Here is a 17,396-nt window from a genome sequence, read left to right as displayed (position 1 = left end):
TATTGGAACAATGCTCATTAGTATTTATCAAACCGAACTTATGATATAATAACAGCAATTGATAGTACAGAATAGATGAAGTCCATATTTCTAAAGATAAAACAGTAGTGATGGTTGATGGTGATTGATTGGTACAAATAATTTCGACAGGCACAACATACATATCCTCTAAGCCTATTGAGGACGACTACAACGTTCCACCAATTGGGAAGGGATCCGCGGATCTATTTAGAGAAATTATCAACATCAAGTTATTCATTATTCTTGTTCTTTCCCTACTCGAAATATCAAATTCATTACAAATACAACCCGTAAGATAAAGGGGCCCAATAATCTAGACTAAAATACAATGACATGGGGGGTTTCAACACTGTATCTATGGGGCGATGATTTCGGTCCCTCCTCAAAGATCCAGTCAAAGATTGACCATAAACTAGACAGACCACAGGGCCGAGTATAGAACACCTCGAATGAGATGGAATTTCCTTTGAACCATGCATCGCACTGTGGCCTTCTTATGATGTCACAACATACTTATCCGCCGCGAACTTAAGCTGACCTCTTCGCCGTAGCCCAGCAGGGTCTACGTACAATTTAAATCCTATGCCGGAAGCTCCAAGATTGAAAACCCTCGCAACCAAGTAAACTTCATTCACTAGCTCATCGGATTGGAGTTTCATACTTTCCATCCTGTCGAATTGACCTTGGCTGCAGTAGAATGCATTATCAAGGGGTCCAGGTGTTGTTTTGACTTCGATGTAGTATGTAGGAGAACTGGCAAATCTCAGTCCTGCGAGCTCCTCGATATGAAAGTAGTTATTTGTGGTAAGCAATGAAGTCAACATTTTGTCATGATCTTCATATACGATATCTGACGTCTCGGAGCCACTCCAGCGAGGCATATCTTTGTAGTCATCGTGGGCGGCCACTCGATGTCGAATCGTGCTTCTCCAATTTCCCAGATCGAAAAGGGGCAAGCCGAGGCTCTTCAGTATCTCAAACATCTAGAAGATATTAGCAAATTTGAAAAGCCACAGTAAATTCTTTCCGAAAATACGCACAAATAACTCTCCAGCTACACCTATTCTGAACAAACTTTCTCCAGCCACATTTGAGCCGACAGCTAGACCCGTGTCGATATGAGAATTAGTAGAGAGGGGAGCAATCAAAACATCATCAACCTCTGGAATACTATGCACACTACGCGCTTGCCTGATGACTGTGTCTAGAAGTTCATTAAAAAGGTCGGGCTGATCAGGGAGTATTTCAGGTGTATGTGAACCGGACGTAGCTGGCGTCCAAAGAGAACTATCAATGAATTGTGCTTGAACATAACGATCCTCTGTAGAAGGCCGGATGTGGTAATGGGGCTCTGGCGACGTTACTCTGCTTTCTACTTCAGTATTGATAGCTGGGCTGGCAATATTCTGAGAAGTGTCAAACGTTGATGCCTCGCTTTCGCTATAATCCTCTGGGGGGAAGATTCCAGGTACATCAATGATTCCATCCGAATCAAGAATTGCATCTATAGCAAAAGAACTAGTCGCTCTAATGATGGAACCGAGCTCAGCTCCCTTGCGGTAGTTGGGAACTCCAAGGTGCTTGAGCAATTCAATAGGTAGCTGGCGCGACAGACAGACTTCCCTATGTCGCTGCTCCTTAGGAACGTAAAGTTTAAGTTGGTGGCCATCTTGTGCAATATGTAAGAATGCTGTATGCACTTTTACCGATGTGATCTTCTTGTTCTGGGCAATAGAAACCTCCTTGGTGATGCTGTCGCTAGTGAAAACCTCAAGATTCCGCAGCAAATCATAAGCAGATGTAGCATCCTTACTCCCGTGATGAGCAGCATACCTTAAGCTTCATGTTAGTAAATGAATCCGAAACAGCCCCAGAAGACATCTCTTACCGACAGATAGCATATGCTTTTCTTCTTAAATCCTTCGTCAGCCCATCATTTAATAGTCCGTCTTCGATCTTTGTGCCCTCCTTCACGGCCCCTGACGTGTATCGCCCTTCGAGTCCAAGTTCAACCAAAAATTGATTTACAGAATGAACTTCTTCTAGGGAAAAGTCCAGCACATTGATCTTGTTTTTAAAAATATCACCATGCTCTTTACGATCGATAATTGCGAAGCTATCAGTACTATCCATCCATTCAACTTCCTGTGATGGTCTGCATACTGGCAAACACTTGCATTTGGAAATTTTGTCACGTAATGCCGCAGTCGGATTGAGTGCGCATATGTTTCTTAGCTCGCGTAGAATGCCGTGCTTATCTGGGTTCTCGAGAGCGCGTTTCTGGAGCGCAACAATGTGCATTTCCAGACTTGGCTTCTCAACACCTAACACATTCCGAAAGAATGACTGTCGATTCTTGTATTCGGTGGCAATAGAGATCTTTTCTGGGAGCTGAATATCCTCTGGGGCCCAGATACATGATGATGGCGCATACCATGACTTGTTTGGAGGGTAGTAAAGAAGCTTACCCTCCTCGATACGCGATCTGTTCAATCAGGAAAGGTAATTTTCTAGCTTGTGGAAAATACGTACCTTACTATTTCGGTCTCTCCGGAATTTTCACCACTTCCCGCTAATTCATTGAGCTTGTCATATAGCAAGATAATTTTGTTCTTCTGTTCGCCAGACTCGTTGTTGGGCTTGTTTTGGTCATCGATTTTAATACGACCTAGATAATCGAGGAAGTCGCTCAGTGTGGCATCGGAAATTTCGAGAGTATTCACAAACAGCGCTTGTAGTTTCTGGTATTTATTGACAGTTTGAAGACGAGGCTTGTGTTCATACCACTCGGGGCCACTCCATGAACAATCAGCTTTATACTTCCACTCCCAGTCATCCATAGAATTGGATCTGGGAACAAAGATCATATCCTCTTCAAATGCTTCCCTAACAAGCATTAGCTGATCTGGCTATGCAAAAAAATTCTGGGCGTTAGGTGACTTACTTGATTTTGATGATGTCTGCCTCATCAATATAGGTTTGTAAACTTGTGTATATTCTGAAGACAGTACTGAAGTTGGTTGAATCTTTCTGTTTAGCTTGCTTTAGTAACCTCAGCCAAAATGAAACATTTTCATCCAACCCAACTCCGAATCGCTTAAGAAAGTTCCATTTAGAAACCTCAGCTTCAGAGATACCATCCAACTCCTCCAAAAAGCCGAAACTTTCTTCTAGCCCCAGACTTGAAGCGATACCTTTTAGCTTTGGTACTGGTAAATACGTATCTTTTAAATCCATCATCGCCCATGAGGCAAGGATGGGAACCTTCTTTTGCTTGAAGAAGTTATCCCATGGTTCTGTCTCTTTGTACTGTGACCAATTTGCTTGCAATGTGCCAAGCGTATATTTCGGGAGATTATTGAAGATGTGTTTAACTTCTGCCGAAAGTTGTGAACCTGGAACATTCCTTCTACAGCGTAGTTGCGGCGTTTCTTTAATCCCAAGGGACCGAAGCCACTGAATTCCAGTGCGTTTACTTCGAACGCCACAAGCTTCAAGAGCCTTGTAGTAACTCTCCGCTGGATATCTGACGTGATTGTCTTTTTTTAATTCGAGTGGTATAGATTTATCAATAATTTTGATCGTTGCGTATGCGTGATTGGATTCCATACAATAAATCCAGCCGCCTTCGTTAATCTTATGTGGTGAAAGGCGTTCCCCATTCCATAACCACATGGATATTGAATAATCGCTAGCTAGCGCTTCATGGTGCCAGAAAAGGAACCGAATATCCTGGAGATCCGAGTCTGCAAATTCACTCGCTGGAGGAAAATGTCGTTGCTCAATGAGAGGAAATATGCGTTCTGGTGAACACACAGATACTCCAAGTTGTCCAAAGAGCTGTTTCCTACTCAGATTCCCAAGTGATTTTTTATCGACCAAGTTCAGAGGTAAGCCCTTCGGTATGTCAATACCGCCCGAAGTCGGGAAGAATATACTCGCATTTAGTGGACGAACCCACGCCCCACTGTCAAGCGGTATGATATTTAGTTTCTGTATTTCCTTTTTAACACTTTCATTACAACACCTACTAATGAGAAGATCCGCCACTCTCGTATGCCAAGAGCTGTTCAAAGGCGTAGTTTTCATTCGAGAACCATGAGTTCGAACAAGATCTTCGCCTAGTCTTTGCAAAAAATCCTCGGTATCTAGATGTTTTGCTCTCATTTTTTCCAAAATAGTGATATCAGAAGCATTGTAGGACTCCGAAACGTACGCAGTTGTGCCTGCATTAGTATCTGCTAATAGAGGATCGCGATTTTCATCTCGGTCGGCGTTCTGCAGAACTCGCAACCGATCAGGTGTCCAGAGAGATCCATCCATAGAAAAGAAGAATTTACTCTTGCAAAGTTCGTCAAGCAAGCGAGGTTGCAGAAGCCCCCAAAATTCGTCTGTAATAGTGGTTGTGGGAATATATCTGATCCAGCTGTACCGAAGTGTATCGTGCTTAAGAAACCCATTGGAGTCATTGATTGCGCTGCGAAATGTTGCGACCACTTCCACGAGTAACTGCCTATTCCACGCAGAATCAACAATATCTTCTCGGCTGGCTTTGGTAATAAAATCAGATTGTATGAGAAACTTATTGTTCAAGTTAGTTTCAATATATCAACAGTTGGATAATTTCCCAGCTTGGCTTACCTTGTACCCGGTTTTTTTCATGGGAAGGAACGCAAAAGCGTATTGTTCTTCAATAACTGGTACATGATCTTCATCGATAGGAAAGGCTAGAATGACTTCAGCTTCACGAATTTTGCCACGAGCGGAATCAGCAGGGAGATTGAAGACGGGGCGCTTCTTGACCCAGAAGCTCTTGTGTGTGACAGAATTGACTGCACCCGTGATTGCGGTTTTAGTCTGAACTATGTTTTCAGAGAGACGATCGTTGTTTGGACGCGTCAGAGAGAATTGAACCTGGTGAACATTTCTATCAGGAAGTTCAAAGTTGACCGTCAGTTGCCGTAATTTTTTGAGAAACAGTAGTAAAGTGTCTGGCAAATTTAGCAGTTCTTGATACAGTGCTCCACAATCTTCACCCGCATGGAGATATAAGATCATCCTTGTTTGGACATCACCGGGAAGCTCATGTGGCGTCTCGTTCATCGGTGTGACCATCCCAAGACCGGATTTTCCATCATCGTTCTTGCTATATTCAAATGCAAAGGAGTAGCACCCAGACTGGATATGAACTTTGTGGGCAACGGTAAAAACAGATTTGAACCCAATGCCCTTTTCTCCAATATAGCCCTGGATAGATGCTTTAGTACTCTCGCCAATAGAACATATAGCTTTGATGTTCTCTTTGGTGAAGCCATCTTCGTTGGAATCTATAATGAGGCGGTCCGAGTAGAGAGTGAAAGACAAGAAGGGTAATTTTTTGGAGCCCTTGTATTCGTTATCTTCCGCATTTTGGATAATCTCGTAGATAAAGCGAGTAGACTTTTGATAGAGCTGTTCAGACAAACTGCGAAAGTTAGCCAAGCACGATTGCTTTCAGGTAACGCGAAATCAGCATTTACTATGAAAAATACAAACATTTTAGTCGAGATCCCGACTTTATTTTGCAAATTTTCCAGTGCCTCCTTGACTTTAGGCAATAAACGATCTAATTCTTCTTCTTCTTCTTTTGTAATTCCGCCATTCGCAGATCGCAGATCGTCAATAAAAGCTCTGGCGTCTTGGAGTTCTTCTTGAGAATAATTCTTCATGTCGATTGATTTTAGTTAGGTCAAGTCTGCAACTGTAGATCCAAGATGAATGAATGGTATAAAAACTGTCAAATTCGAGATATCAAGCTCTTCGTTGCTGTGCAGAAGGTTGTCTCGAAACTGCTGACATTTGCACACTATTTATACAACAACTAATAAACAGAATAACCCAGCACAACGGAGCACAACGGAGCAGTGAAACATGGCTTGCGCAAGGACTAGATACGAAACTCCTGGTTCCGACAGTAAGGAGTCAACAATCTGCAGGGCATGTATTCATATTCCCGGTCTGCTCTATCATTAATGGGGGCGACCATGGGAGGCATTGCAACCTTCCATATTCAGTTGGTATGGCATTTGATTATATCCCATAGTATCCTGCCACGGAACGTTCTCCTTTTCCAACACAGTGGTCCTCTAGATGGCCAAAAGCGTACCCAGAACGTACGTCATAGGCATGCCTTGAGATCAGAAATGGGTGATTGGATTGCTCTCCAAATCAATCACAGTGTCACTTGATATGGCATTTTGAACTTTCAAAAACCCGTGCAGACAATCAACCATCAACAATGATATTCTCTATGATGTCTGCTGAGAATTGCATCTAATCCAGGTACGGATAACTTTATCACGAATCTTTCCCCACAAGCAATCTAATCCGCGGCGTAGCAATGGAATTGCAAGGGCTACGGGTTTTTTCCAATTGGTCAAATCGCGCGCGGCATACAAGCCCAAGATAGAACATCTGCAGTCGGAGTCAGTAATAGACGTTTCTCCAAGATTATGACTCGGTGATTCAATTGTTGTCATACCCATGTCCTACTCAAATCCAACGTGATTCGAAGAAGTATCCCAATACACACACACACATATATACATTCCAGGTAAAGGCACCCACTCGAGTGCAGTAGATTAAACATCCACAAGATGAACGAAATTATATGCACACCAAACCATCAGAAATCAAGAACATTTAGATATATAATACAATATAACAGCCACATATCTATCTTCTTGACATACAATGTGGTCAATATGACGAAATCACTATAAGCTCTGCAATAATCCCAATTCAACTTGAAATGGTAACATTGATTCATTGAATCATAGTCGGATATTGAAATGGTACACGATCTTGGTGTGCATATAATACCGTTCAGCTCGCGATATCAAAATCAAGGATGAAGATTTCTTGGAGATTTTTCCGAGTCGTAAGTAGTGCTTGGCCTGTGCATGATTGAAGCTAGTGAACAAGCTAAAGACCACTAGGGCTGAAGCTAATCAGTTGTAGCGAACCTTGAGCGAACCTCGAGCGAACATCCACTCCTAATTTCACTCACCATTTTTGTAGACCAAACAACCAAACCCGTCCATCTATTTTCGCGAAATCAAATGATACTAGCATTGACTATGAATATCTAGAGTTTGAGATGCGTCCCACAAACGCACGCAATCACTGATGCTTCGGCTTTCAACTTCCTCAAAACAAAATTGTCGCGTAGAGATTAAGGACTAGTTCTTACTATAGATTGGCGTTTTAGTTGATCTTGTGGTATATGTATATATGGAAGGTTTAGATATTTATGTATCCATTCATTCATTCCCAGGTATCTAATCTACCGCCATCTAACTCTCATCTACACATCTCCACTAGGAATCCAACGCACCATCTGAAATATATCCACTACCTCTCTATCATCTCCACACCCGATGCCTCTACTTCCTCTGGTGATTCGTATCGTAGTCTATGTATACCGTAACACATTCCCTCTTCCCATATTATGCTCATGCCTCTTAAACTCTTATACAGGCATATCCCTTTCTATGCATGCGGGCGAAAAAAGTAAATAATAAATCAAATCCATCCCAAATCTAGCTCGCTTAAACTCTTCCTCATATTACGTCTTATGCCTCATCAATTCGAATAAAACAGGTCAGAACACCGCCCTAGTCTAAAAGATCCACCGAATGCATATAATGCTATGACGCAAATAAAACCACCCTCTAGCAGTAACCTTGATCATTTTGTTGAAAACAATCCAACCTACTTATCTTGCGTAACATGTACGACCAATATATTAGTCAGACACCTCAAACAAGCATTTCATCTTCATCATCTTTCTCCGCAGTCTTCATCGCCAAATCAAGAAACGTGCCAGATTTCTTCCTATCCGGTAGTTTTTGTCCTGACCTCTTGCCCTTCACATCTTTCTTGGGCGTAGTTTCATGTCCCTCAGCAACCGGGGCTGCTTCTTCATCCGTAATTGTAACACCTTCCAACAACATCTTTTCCACGGCCTTCTCACCCGCTTCTTCACCTTCTTCACCAGCCACTCTTCCATCCAGCATCAACTTGCTTCTACCCATTTTCCAAATGGCTTCTTCGATTGTACCACGAGTAACTAACCTGACAACTTCCACGTCGCGAGTTTGCCCCACACGATGAGCACGATTCTCTGCTTGCACATCATCTTGAGGATTGAAACTACCATCGAAGATAATGACTTTGTTGGCATACATCAAGTTAATACCTGTCCCACCTGCTTTGGTCGTCAAGAGAAAAGCCGTGATATCAGTATCATCCCTGAATCGCTCAATCAAAGATTGACGCTCGTCAATTTTGGTGGCACCATCGATACGAGTGTATGTGATCATGGACGTGTTCAATACCGATTCCAGAATATCAAGAACAAGCGAGAACTGTGAGAAGATAAGAACTCGATCCCCGTTCTCCTTGTACTTCGTCACAAGTTCCACTAAAGCAGAGACCTTCCCCGAATCCATCCATGCATTCTTCTTGACGTCGAATGATTTGATACACGGGTATAATACACACCACGTGTGTAACCAAAAGTCCGAAGCATTGCGCATCTCTTCCACAAGATGAATCCGTTTAGCAGAGGGGGGGAAATTATCTGGATCTTTCTTTCGTAAGATATCGACCATTTTCTCAATCTTCTCATTGGTAAAGTGGCGTCTGAAAAGCAGTGGATGAATAGCTGCTTTGCGAAGTTGCATGATCGGATTATTTTCTTCAGACTTCAAAGGTGGCATCTTGGCACCTTCAAGGCGCTTGCGTGCCCGTTCTTTCGCTGCATCTGCATGCTCGTTATAGATTTTAGCCTGCGTTGGCTCCAGACTACAACGTTCAACCCGACATAATTTTGTAGGGAGATGCTTCAAAACTTGATGCTTCTTACGTCGTAGAACGAAGGGAGTCAGCATAGATCTAGCTCGAGTAATTCGTTCAGCAGAAAGTAATGCTCCATGATCAGTATCTCGAGTTGTTGCCTTTGCTTTGAAAATGTAATTCAAGTCTTCCTCTCGTTCCTTAAAAACGTCTGGAAGGATGAACGCAAGTAAAGTAACCAATTCAACCAAGTTATTTTGAAGAGGTGTACCCGTCAGCAAAAGCTTGAAGCTAGCAGGAATTCTATTCAAAGCTTGATTCTTTTGAGTTGCTCCATTCTTTAAAATATGGCCTTCGTCACAAACAAGAACCTAGGGCTAGTTAGTGATTGAAATCAGATTAATCCTTGGTCAACACTTACGTCCGCTCCCAATTTCCGGAAAAATTTGTTATCGGCGGGTTTAACGGCCATATCGTAGGTAGAAACAATGACATTAATCTCATCTCGATTCTCCAATATGGATTCAGCCAACTCGACACGCTCAGCCGCAGGACCTAGAACTTAATTAGTTAATGCACCCTCAGATACTTAATACGAATCTGTTTATGTTAAACTTACCGTGATAAGGTTGAATAGCCAGTTTTGGAGCAAACTTCTGGAATTCTTGACACCAATTCTCAAAAACAGCGGCTGGACCAAAAACAACATGAGGACCTGTCCGGCCGGTAGCCACAAGATGCGAAAGAAACGAGATAACTTGGCAGGTCTTTCCAAGACCCATATCATCTGCCAAAATACAACTCAAGTTCTGCTCGTACATCAAATTCAACCAATTCAAGCCAACAATCTGATAATCTTTCAGAACAACCTCATCTGCCATAAGCGAGGGCTTCTTCAAGAATTCGACACTCGCTTTTCTACGTTTGGCAGATACGATCTTGTCCTCATCAGCATTCTCGCCATTGGTAGATAAAGTGCTGCTTGGAGTGCCAATTCCGGAATCACGCTGAGAATCTGCATCTTCGAAAGATACCAGTTCAATACCTTCTCCTTCCTTGCGAGTTCCAAAAGAATTGAATCCCCATTTGGCCATCTCAGCTTCCAATGGCTTCGCGAGATCCTCGCATCTTTTGACAAGGAGATCCACAGCTTCGTAGCCAGAAAACATTTCCAAAGCAGTTTCCACGAGACGTTCACCCATAGGAGCCTTTGCACTTCTTTTGCCACTTTTCAAAGTCTTAACGTTTGACACGTTTCTCGCAGCATCGAGACTCCTGAAAGGCCGACTGTCCAACATTGCTTGTGCGTTGTTCTTGGTGGTATTCGTAAGTTCGATAAGATCATCTAACGTGCATTTGTTCAAATACTTGAGCAGTCGGTCTTCAAGAATTGGATCTTCTTCAATGTCCTCCTCCTGCTCAAGGTCAGAATCATCATCAGACATATCTATGATAACTGGAGATGAAGCCAACTTCACGGGGGACTTGGCTGGAGACTTGACTGGAGAAGAGGCTGCTGCAGGGGAAGTTGGATCTCTACGCCCTTTCATAAGTCTTTTTCTGGTTTTTGGTGGCGTGGTAGCTTGAGCTGGTACTTGAGCCGGTCTTTGCGTAGGCTGATTTTGAGTAGAAGTATATCGGTCCCTGATTGACTTAATAGGTTTCGCCAGACCTCTCCTCATCTGAGGTTCAGCCATTTCCGAGGCAGCAATCTCTTTAATTTCATCCTCATCGTCGGAAACCTCAATAGGTTTATCTTTGGCAAAAAAATTACAAGCAGCATCAAAATCGTTCTTAGTCACGAGCAAAGCATCCTTGATCTCCATGATCGATACCCCTGGGAAGATGTCCTTGATGCGCTGAGCTTTCATTCTAAACTCACCATCCGGAATGTCATTGATCGAAATATCCTGGACTGGCCTGGCTCTCTCCGGACCCTGTTGTTTCATCCCCTTCTGTGGATTGTATACGGCCTTCGCGAGAGCATTTTGAAATTTAGAATTGCCATTGAATGATCGCGAAGCATCTGAATAACCTGCAGACCCAAAAGAAGCACTCTTTGAAATGAACGATGTAGGCTTGATATCCGCGCTGGTTAGTTCGTCATCATCATCAGAACTATCTCCAACAAACGACGGTTCCTCATCATCACTATCCAAATTGATGATCTTCCTTGGAGGGGCGATAGGTTTTTGATTGATTCCAAATGGTGCTCTATATTCGGTTCCAGCAGGTGCCATTGCGGATGCCATAAACTTCCTTGGTGTAGGGGACTGTCGTAAAGGTGACGAAGCAGGTACTTGTACACCATTCAAGCTGTTGATAGCGGGAGAACTTGGCGGATACGCCATCGAGGTAGATCGATCGATTATCTGGGTAGCTTGAGTCTCGAACTTCTTGGTAGTGGGTCCAATCTGCGTGGGTTGAGTCTCGAACTTCCCAGCAGCACCTATAATCTGTGTAGGTTGTGTTTCGAACTTCTTCACTGTCGCCGGTGTATCAGGCACATAATCCTTGAAAAGATCGTCTCCATCATCTGCATCTGAGTTGTAGGTATCTGTGTTTCTCGCAGAATTGTTGATAGATGTATAACCCGATTCAGTTCTTTGCCGTTTTACTGCAGGCGAGTCAAGTATAAGAGGCGAGGGATTGGGGAAATTGGAAGCCATAATTCGTTTCTGTTGTTGTATTGTTGGAATGAAAAATAGAGATGGTTTCGTCGTTCGACGAGAAATTAAAAGAGGATAGATAGAATTGCAAGTTGCACAAGCAACAATTAGATCAGATTAATATAAAATTTGGATCTTGGTCGATGTAGGTTCGCAATCTGCAATTGTTTCCGGTTAGAAATCAAGATTCCTCCAGGTGAAATGTCCAGAACACTCCTGATCGAAAAAGGATGCGTTCCCAGAAGTTGTCGTGGGAGAAGACGCAGAGGGAGAGGGAGAAGAAAAAGAAATCTTGCGAACTGGCGAGACTGCAGACAGTGAGATGGCAAAGCCGTCCACCTTAACTCCCCAGACTACCTATTCTTTCAAAGATCCCCTTGACAAAACCGAAAGTGAATTTTCCAAAATGAGCTTTTCTCGTACCTTCTGATCGATATCTCTTCAATCTTCGCCCTGCAATCTCTTTTGTCGTTGTTCTTTATTCTGCCCTAATCTGGCCAACGATAACTAGGTCGTAGAATAACTTTTGATTTTAGCAGAAGGTCCACTATCGGTCAATGAAAAGACACGCTAACACGCTAGCAAAAATCCAATTAACGCGTTCCCCACGTTGCCCTTTTTTCGCGAGATGCGCGAAGTCAGCAGTGTCCACTTCCACCTCCACTTCCTAATTGATACATATATATATACACATACATATATCAAATTGCTTTGCAAAGATCAGCCAGCCAGCCAGCCAGCCAGCCAGATATTCAGATATCCAGATCTACAAGGAAAAACAAATAACAACCAGATTTCAATAACATCCCAAAACAAAAACCAGTTATCCATCTATTTCCCACCAAGTATTCCAAACATCCATCTATTTCAACTACTCACACCCCTCACCTCCTCACAAACCAATCCAATGGCGACTCAACGACGAACCCCCCACGACCGCATCGCAGCCGGCGAAGAAAAAGAAGCAGAATTCAAACCCGTCGTGGGAGGCAAGAGTAACATTGCACCTGCTGTTCCGGCGTACGTTTTCTATTTTTACGATTTGTCTCATGTTCACATCAGCCTCATGATTATAATCACAATCACATGTCCCCTCCTCACACTCACCCATCTTCACCCCTTCCAGTCCTCACACCACACTCACCATCTATCCACATGACAATCCCTCACATTCTCAACCTCCCCACTAACATCCCTCCCCTCACCAGACACGTAATATTCAAACTCCTCGGATTCACCCTCGCCATGATCGTCGTCCCAATAGGTTCCTATTTCCTAACTTTGAATTATGTCTATCGAGGTACTTCTCCCTTCTTAACCCCATCCCCAATTCCCTCCCCCTAACACTCACCCCCACAGGAAACTCCACCTTCGCCGGCGCCACCGCCGCCATAATGGCCAACGTCGTCCTCATCGGCTACGTAATCGTCGCCATGAAAGAAGACCAGAGCGAAGCACTTGAAGCCGCCGCGAAGGAAGAGGAATCCAAAAAGTCTTTGTAGACGAGGATGTTTTTTCCAATTCTTATACAAGAGGAGTCTTATTCAAGTCTTCCATGATACGAGAATACTTTCCTCCAAGTCTCACATAATACGAGAGAGAAGCCTCCCATCCCATCCCATCCTCACACAAGAAAATTCCCAAATCAAATCCCACCCACACAAGAAGAAGAAGATTTCTATCCTCGTTCCACGAAGATAGGAATTTCAAAATTTACCCATCTATCTACCTAAAAGAAAAGTCTTCCAGGTGCACGTGTTGACAGCTCCTCCATGAGTTGCCACTTTCTTTCACGGCTCATCTATCACCTATCATCATCATTTAATTCTACCAAAAAAAAAACTAGGTCAAATCAGTTGACCACGAAGATAGTGGTGGATAAAGATATTGACACAGTGGAAGAGGAAAAGTCGTCAACGGAGTATAGGTACAAATCATGCATATTTGAAGACGTCACGATCATGAAAAAGAACTCTTGTGGTTGTATGAGAAATGATCACGTTAAAAAAAAAAAATATATCGGGTCAGGTCATGTGTCTGTTATCTTTTATAGAAAAACAAATAATCACAAAGCTCGAGTAATAATAGGGGAAATAAATCATGAGTATCCCAAAAATTGGATCGATGGATGAAGTCTGCTGAATCATTGTGAAAATATGTAGACAGATAAATGGTCATCTTCATATTCAGGCCTTCCGCATCCAAACTCATCACCTCCAATCATCACCAATCATCTCTTCTAGGCAAAGGAGCCAATTAAGGCCAGACGTAAGGCCTGCAAGCTCACAGCTCCTTCCCTATCCAACTTTTGGGAATAGTAGTGGACACAAAGAAATACAACCCCAGACGCCTTCCGATGCAAAAATAATCCAACCGCTTCCAAGTGTATTCCATTATATCCCTTGGCCCCTACCCCCTATGTTTGCCCATCATGAGAATCGTTAGAACACAATCAATACCATACATCCAACAATCCAACAATCCACTCCAAGATTATTCTCTCCTCATATCCGTATTAGATTGTAAATAGCGTGATAGATATTGGAGGATGACCAGCATCTATCTTATTTATTCTTGCTCAGCTTTCTTCCAAACCAACTTTTCCGTTTTTCAGGTTGAGGTTTGGCATCTGATTTGGTGATTTGGACGACTGATTTCTGAGGTAAAGAATTTTCACTGGTGATACCAACGTTAATTGGAGTTCGTGGTGTACTATCATTGTTGGAGGGCGGAGGTCCTTGATTCAAGCCAATCTGCTGTCTTCGGGCTCCGTTTTGCTCATTAATGCCATTTCCAGGTGGAGGATATTGGGGGTTGTTTCCAAATCCATTGAATCCATATGTCTCCGCGGGTTCTTTTGCTTGTTGCGGTAGTGCATGAAGTCCATCTACTGAACTGTTCAAGCTGCTGGGGTCGGTTGAATATCCTGCGGCGTCTCCAGACATTCCACTACCGGAAGCAGTTGTCACTGTTTCATATGAATGCTGCTGGCCACCAGGTGCGGTGTAAACACCACTGTTGAATTGTGGTTCTGATGCTGTTCGAGGATATCGAGATCTGTTCGGGGTATATCCATTGCCATGACCTCCATGATTATCGGTAGTATAATAACTGTCAGGCCTAGTCATTCCATTTGGTCGTCCATCACCACCATAGTGGCTACTTTGTCTTTGAGGTTGTTGTCCTCCTCCATAATAGCTCTGCTGAGAATATCTTGGCCGTTCGTCATTGTGCATTTGACTTGCTATATGGCGATCTGTTAGCGTATGTACGACAGTTGTCAATTTCCACGCGCTTTGCGCCAAGAATCCACGAGGAGACGAAAATCACTAGAGCATGCGAGATAATAAATTCCCATTCAGCTCATCGAAAATGTGCTCGGTTGGTGAATTGGCATTGGCCATTACCACAGACCACAAATCACAATAGTCTGAGCGCTCAAATCCAACAAAAAACAGGATAGATAATTGTCTTAAAAGTAGTGTGCAGGAAAATTCTGCAAACAAGAAAAATGAGAAAAATATTGGGAATGCACTAACCGGCATAGTAACTGTTTCGTCGATTGTATGTTGAGCCTACATCGGATTCTGTGAAGTAAAAGAGTCAGAATCGATACGCCAAAATCTTGAGAACTTTGAAGCGTGGAAATTCTTACCAGAGCCGCGGATCATTGATTTCCTCGAAGAGTAGTTTCCATCAATAGCTGCCTCGAAGGCTCGAATTGTATCCAAAGGTCTCTCCCATCTGCTTCTCGTAGGATTTGAACGATCGGGATCCGCTACGTAGAAAACAAGTCAGCGCACAATATTTATGGTGAAAGTGAACCAAGTAACGAACCGATGGGGTTTCCCTGCTTATCTCTATGTTGAATTGCTCGAATGGGTGCTAATGAAGTTGCAACATCGTTTGCAACAGCAGCTGTGATAACATCGTCAGTATGCGAATGGTGAATCCCATGATTTGAACGAGTACTCACAAGGTTCGGCTTCCGTCATGGCCAGAGATGGATCGGCTTTGGAATGAAGTCTTTTTGCTTCCTTTTCTCGATGTGATTCTGTGAGATCGAGTTTCTGTCCACTGCCACTGCTCTTATGAGAATGTAAACTGAAGCCAGATGAAGTCTTTGCTCTTGGACGGTTCCCAGGCCGCTCTTGATTGCCCGGGGGCGAGGGTAGCGGGTGATTTTGGTTTTGCATATTTCTAAGTATAAGTCGATAAGTGGACAGTGATTGTCGCCGGTGTGGGTCTATTACAACTTTTATCAAGATATTCTGAGCCTTATCGTCGTGAAACCTGGGTGTGGTGGAGTAATATCGAGAGGTTTGTAGGGATATTTGTGGAACGCTGAAATGAAGTTGGTCCTTTTGGTCTGAGTCTCGGTCGTGAACGTCAAAAGTCGGTGGTTGGGAATCTGGCGGCTTTATATCAAAAGTAGATATCCGTTTCACAATGTTTGGATTAAGCTTGATGAGAATTGAAAACCTGATGCTTTGATGAATGGAACGACGGTATTGGATAGTTTGAAGACGATCAAAAATGCGTTTGATGTTAAGCTTTCCCTCCTCAAAATAATCTCCAGATATAACGACTGATGGTTTCGTATGATGTGAATCAAAACTTTGATCGGAAGTGCTGCAGCGAATGTTTTTTTTTTTCCCCTTCTTTCCTTTTTTCTTTTGGATGACCGATGAATGCAGATTGTTTTATGTTTGTTTATTTGCCTTGCCCAGTTGCCCAGTTGCCCAGCGTTTCCTTCAACCCTTCACAAGTGCGCACCTAACAAGTATGATAGCTAGATAATAGGAAAATGATGGATTGAGACGAAGAAACGATTGATGGATGTTTGGTTGTGAGAGAAACACGAAAAGAGAAAGAGGCAGAGGATATCAGTACGCCTATACGTACACGCGGGGACAAGAGAAAAGTCAATACGAAGCATTCAATGTTATTCAGCCACTGGAGGGGATTGTGAAGCAAAATCAATATTTATCATCCATCGATGGAATCCATGCTAGGCAATGTGGAAAAGTATAACATTAGGTGTTTAGGGTATTTTGATGACGAGGAGCTCTTGACCAAGGTGGCTCGCTGTTCAAGCCAGTGAATAAAGCTTTTCGCAATTCGTATAGCTTCCTTGCTCTTGTTCTCTACATGTCGACCTAGCACACAGGTACGCCTTTCATTCGTTATGCAATCGTAAGCCAACAACAACTTCAAGGGCACTTAGCAAGCAATGCTCTGCGTGCTGTACTACCGTCGTAATGGTACGAAGTCGATGCGTCTCTCGATGCGAATGAAGGGCATGGCCGAGATGAAAATCTTTCACTCGCCACCAATGGGATGCAGAGCGCTCTTCGCTCGTCGGAAATCTACTCTCGATCCGAAGTCCAGCAGCACAGCAAAGGGCAATGGCGACAAGAATTCGTATGCTCTTTCGTTACCGCGCAGGGATGCAATGGAAAGATAGGCAAAGGACAGTAGAAAAGTGGTGGTGTGTGTGGTGATATGAAATCAAACGATCACAGAATGATCTACCACTAGTCCTAACAAGGCTATTTACACACACTCCCTTCCCGGATAAGAATCCTCTTCTGGTGCTGTACGAGGATGGATGCCTCTGGGACATCTGGGTATTGCTGGTACACCTGGTGCATTCCATGCTTCGAACCAACGCAGAAGAGGTAACGGTCTTTCCAGTGGCTGCTGCGACGAGTGTTCTTGCTCGCTCTTATTCTTAGTCACATTATTGAGTTATTTTTGGTTTCATGTCCATTTCCATGTCCATTTCCACTCCCATGTTCTTCACAGTCCCAAGTCCTTATTGCAGATCACCAGTGTCGGATTCTCGTTTTCTTGACCTAGGACTAG

At 43.3% G+C, this 17,396-nt stretch overlaps 4 protein-coding genes across 4 annotated transcripts; 1 reads left to right on the top strand and 3 right to left on the bottom strand.

The window, feature by feature from the left end:
• Positions 1 to 272: 272 nt before the first annotated feature.
• On the bottom strand, positions 273 to 5,771 carry BCIN_01g09700 (hypothetical protein). The gene is made up of 7 exons (XM_024690852.1): positions 5,557 to 5,771; positions 4,663 to 5,485; positions 2,966 to 4,602; positions 2,554 to 2,907; positions 1,910 to 2,506; positions 1,062 to 1,854; positions 273 to 1,004 (listed from the first exon to the last, which is right to left on the bottom strand). Exons 1-7 carry the CDS (start codon positions 5,727 to 5,729, stop codon positions 516 to 518), a joined length of 4,866 nt encoding a protein of 1,621 aa, XP_024546622.1. The 5' UTR covers positions 5,730 to 5,771; the 3' UTR covers positions 273 to 515.
• Positions 5,772 to 7,221: 1,450 nt separating this feature from the next.
• Bcfun30 lies at positions 7,222 to 12,080 on the bottom strand. Its single transcript, XM_024690851.1, has 4 exons — positions 11,952 to 12,080; positions 9,479 to 11,686; positions 9,281 to 9,414; positions 7,222 to 9,230 (listed from the first exon to the last, which is right to left on the bottom strand). Exons 2-4 carry the CDS (start codon positions 11,526 to 11,528, stop codon positions 7,821 to 7,823), a joined length of 3,594 nt encoding a protein of 1,197 aa, XP_024546621.1. The 5' UTR covers positions 11,529 to 11,686; positions 11,952 to 12,080; the 3' UTR covers positions 7,222 to 7,820.
• Positions 12,081 to 12,201: 121 nt separating this feature from the next.
• BCIN_01g09680 (hypothetical protein) lies at positions 12,202 to 13,361 on the top strand. Its single transcript, XM_024690850.1, has 3 exons — positions 12,202 to 12,548; positions 12,737 to 12,828; positions 12,888 to 13,361. Exons 1-3 carry the CDS (start codon positions 12,436 to 12,438, stop codon positions 13,028 to 13,030), a joined length of 348 nt encoding a protein of 115 aa, XP_024546620.1. The 5' UTR covers positions 12,202 to 12,435; the 3' UTR covers positions 13,031 to 13,361.
• On the bottom strand, positions 13,343 to 16,982 carry BCIN_01g09670 (hypothetical protein). Its single transcript, XM_001546064.2, has 5 exons — positions 15,505 to 16,982; positions 15,366 to 15,446; positions 15,184 to 15,306; positions 15,068 to 15,115; positions 13,343 to 14,772 (listed from the first exon to the last, which is right to left on the bottom strand). The coding sequence occupies exons 1-5, from the start codon at positions 15,722 to 15,724 to the stop codon at positions 14,093 to 14,095; spliced, it is 1,152 nt and encodes a 383-aa protein (XP_001546114.2). The 5' UTR covers positions 15,725 to 16,982; the 3' UTR covers positions 13,343 to 14,092.
• Positions 16,983 to 17,396: the final 414 nt, after the last annotated feature.

Source organism: Botrytis cinerea, chromosome 1 (genome assembly GCF_000143535.2).
Source record: "Botrytis cinerea B05.10 chromosome 1, complete sequence".
NCBI lineage: Eukaryota > Fungi > Ascomycota > Leotiomycetes > Helotiales > Sclerotiniaceae > Botrytis > Botrytis cinerea.
Note: the sequence above shows the minus strand (reverse complement) of the source record. Positions and strands in the feature narration are given on the sequence as shown.

Coding starts and splice junctions, on each gene's coding strand:
- BCIN_01g09700 (XM_024690852.1), bottom strand. CDS start 5,729: ATGAAGAATTATTCTCAAGAAGAACTCCAAGACGCCAGAGCTTTTATT. Junction 5,486..5,556: donor GTCGGGATCTCGACTAAAAT/GTTTGTATTTTT, acceptor TAACTTTCGCAG/TTTGTCTGAACAGCTCTATC. Junction 1,855..1,909: donor AAAGCATATGCTATCTGTCG/GTAAGAGATGTC, acceptor ATGAAGCTTAAG/GTATGCTGCTCATCACGGGA.
- Bcfun30 (XM_024690851.1), bottom strand. CDS start 11,528: ATGGCTTCCAATTTCCCCAATCCCTCGCCTCTTATACTTGACTCGCCT. Junction 9,415..9,478: donor GGCTATTCAACCTTATCACG/GTAAGTTTAACA, acceptor ATTAAGTTCTAG/GTCCTGCGGCTGAGCGTGTC. Junction 9,231..9,280: donor TCCGGAAATTGGGAGCGGAC/GTAAGTGTTGAC, acceptor AACTAGCCCTAG/GTTCTTGTTTGTGACGAAGG.
- BCIN_01g09680 (XM_024690850.1), top strand. CDS start 12,436: ATGGCGACTCAACGACGAACCCCCCACGACCGCATCGCAGCCGGCGAA. Junction 12,549..12,736: donor ATTGCACCTGCTGTTCCGGC/GTACGTTTTCTA, acceptor TCCCCTCACCAG/ACACGTAATATTCAAACTCC. Junction 12,829..12,887: donor TTTGAATTATGTCTATCGAG/GTACTTCTCCCT, acceptor TCACCCCCACAG/GAAACTCCACCTTCGCCGGC.
- BCIN_01g09670 (XM_001546064.2), bottom strand. CDS start 15,724: ATGCAAAACCAAAATCACCCGCTACCCTCGCCCCCGGGCAATCAAGAG. Junction 15,116..15,183: donor ATCAATGATCCGCGGCTCTG/GTAAGAATTTCC, acceptor TTTACTTCACAG/AATCCGATGTAGGCTCAACA. Junction 14,773..15,067: donor ACGAAACAGTTACTATGCCG/GTTAGTGCATTC, acceptor ATCGCCATATAG/CAAGTCAAATGCACAATGAC.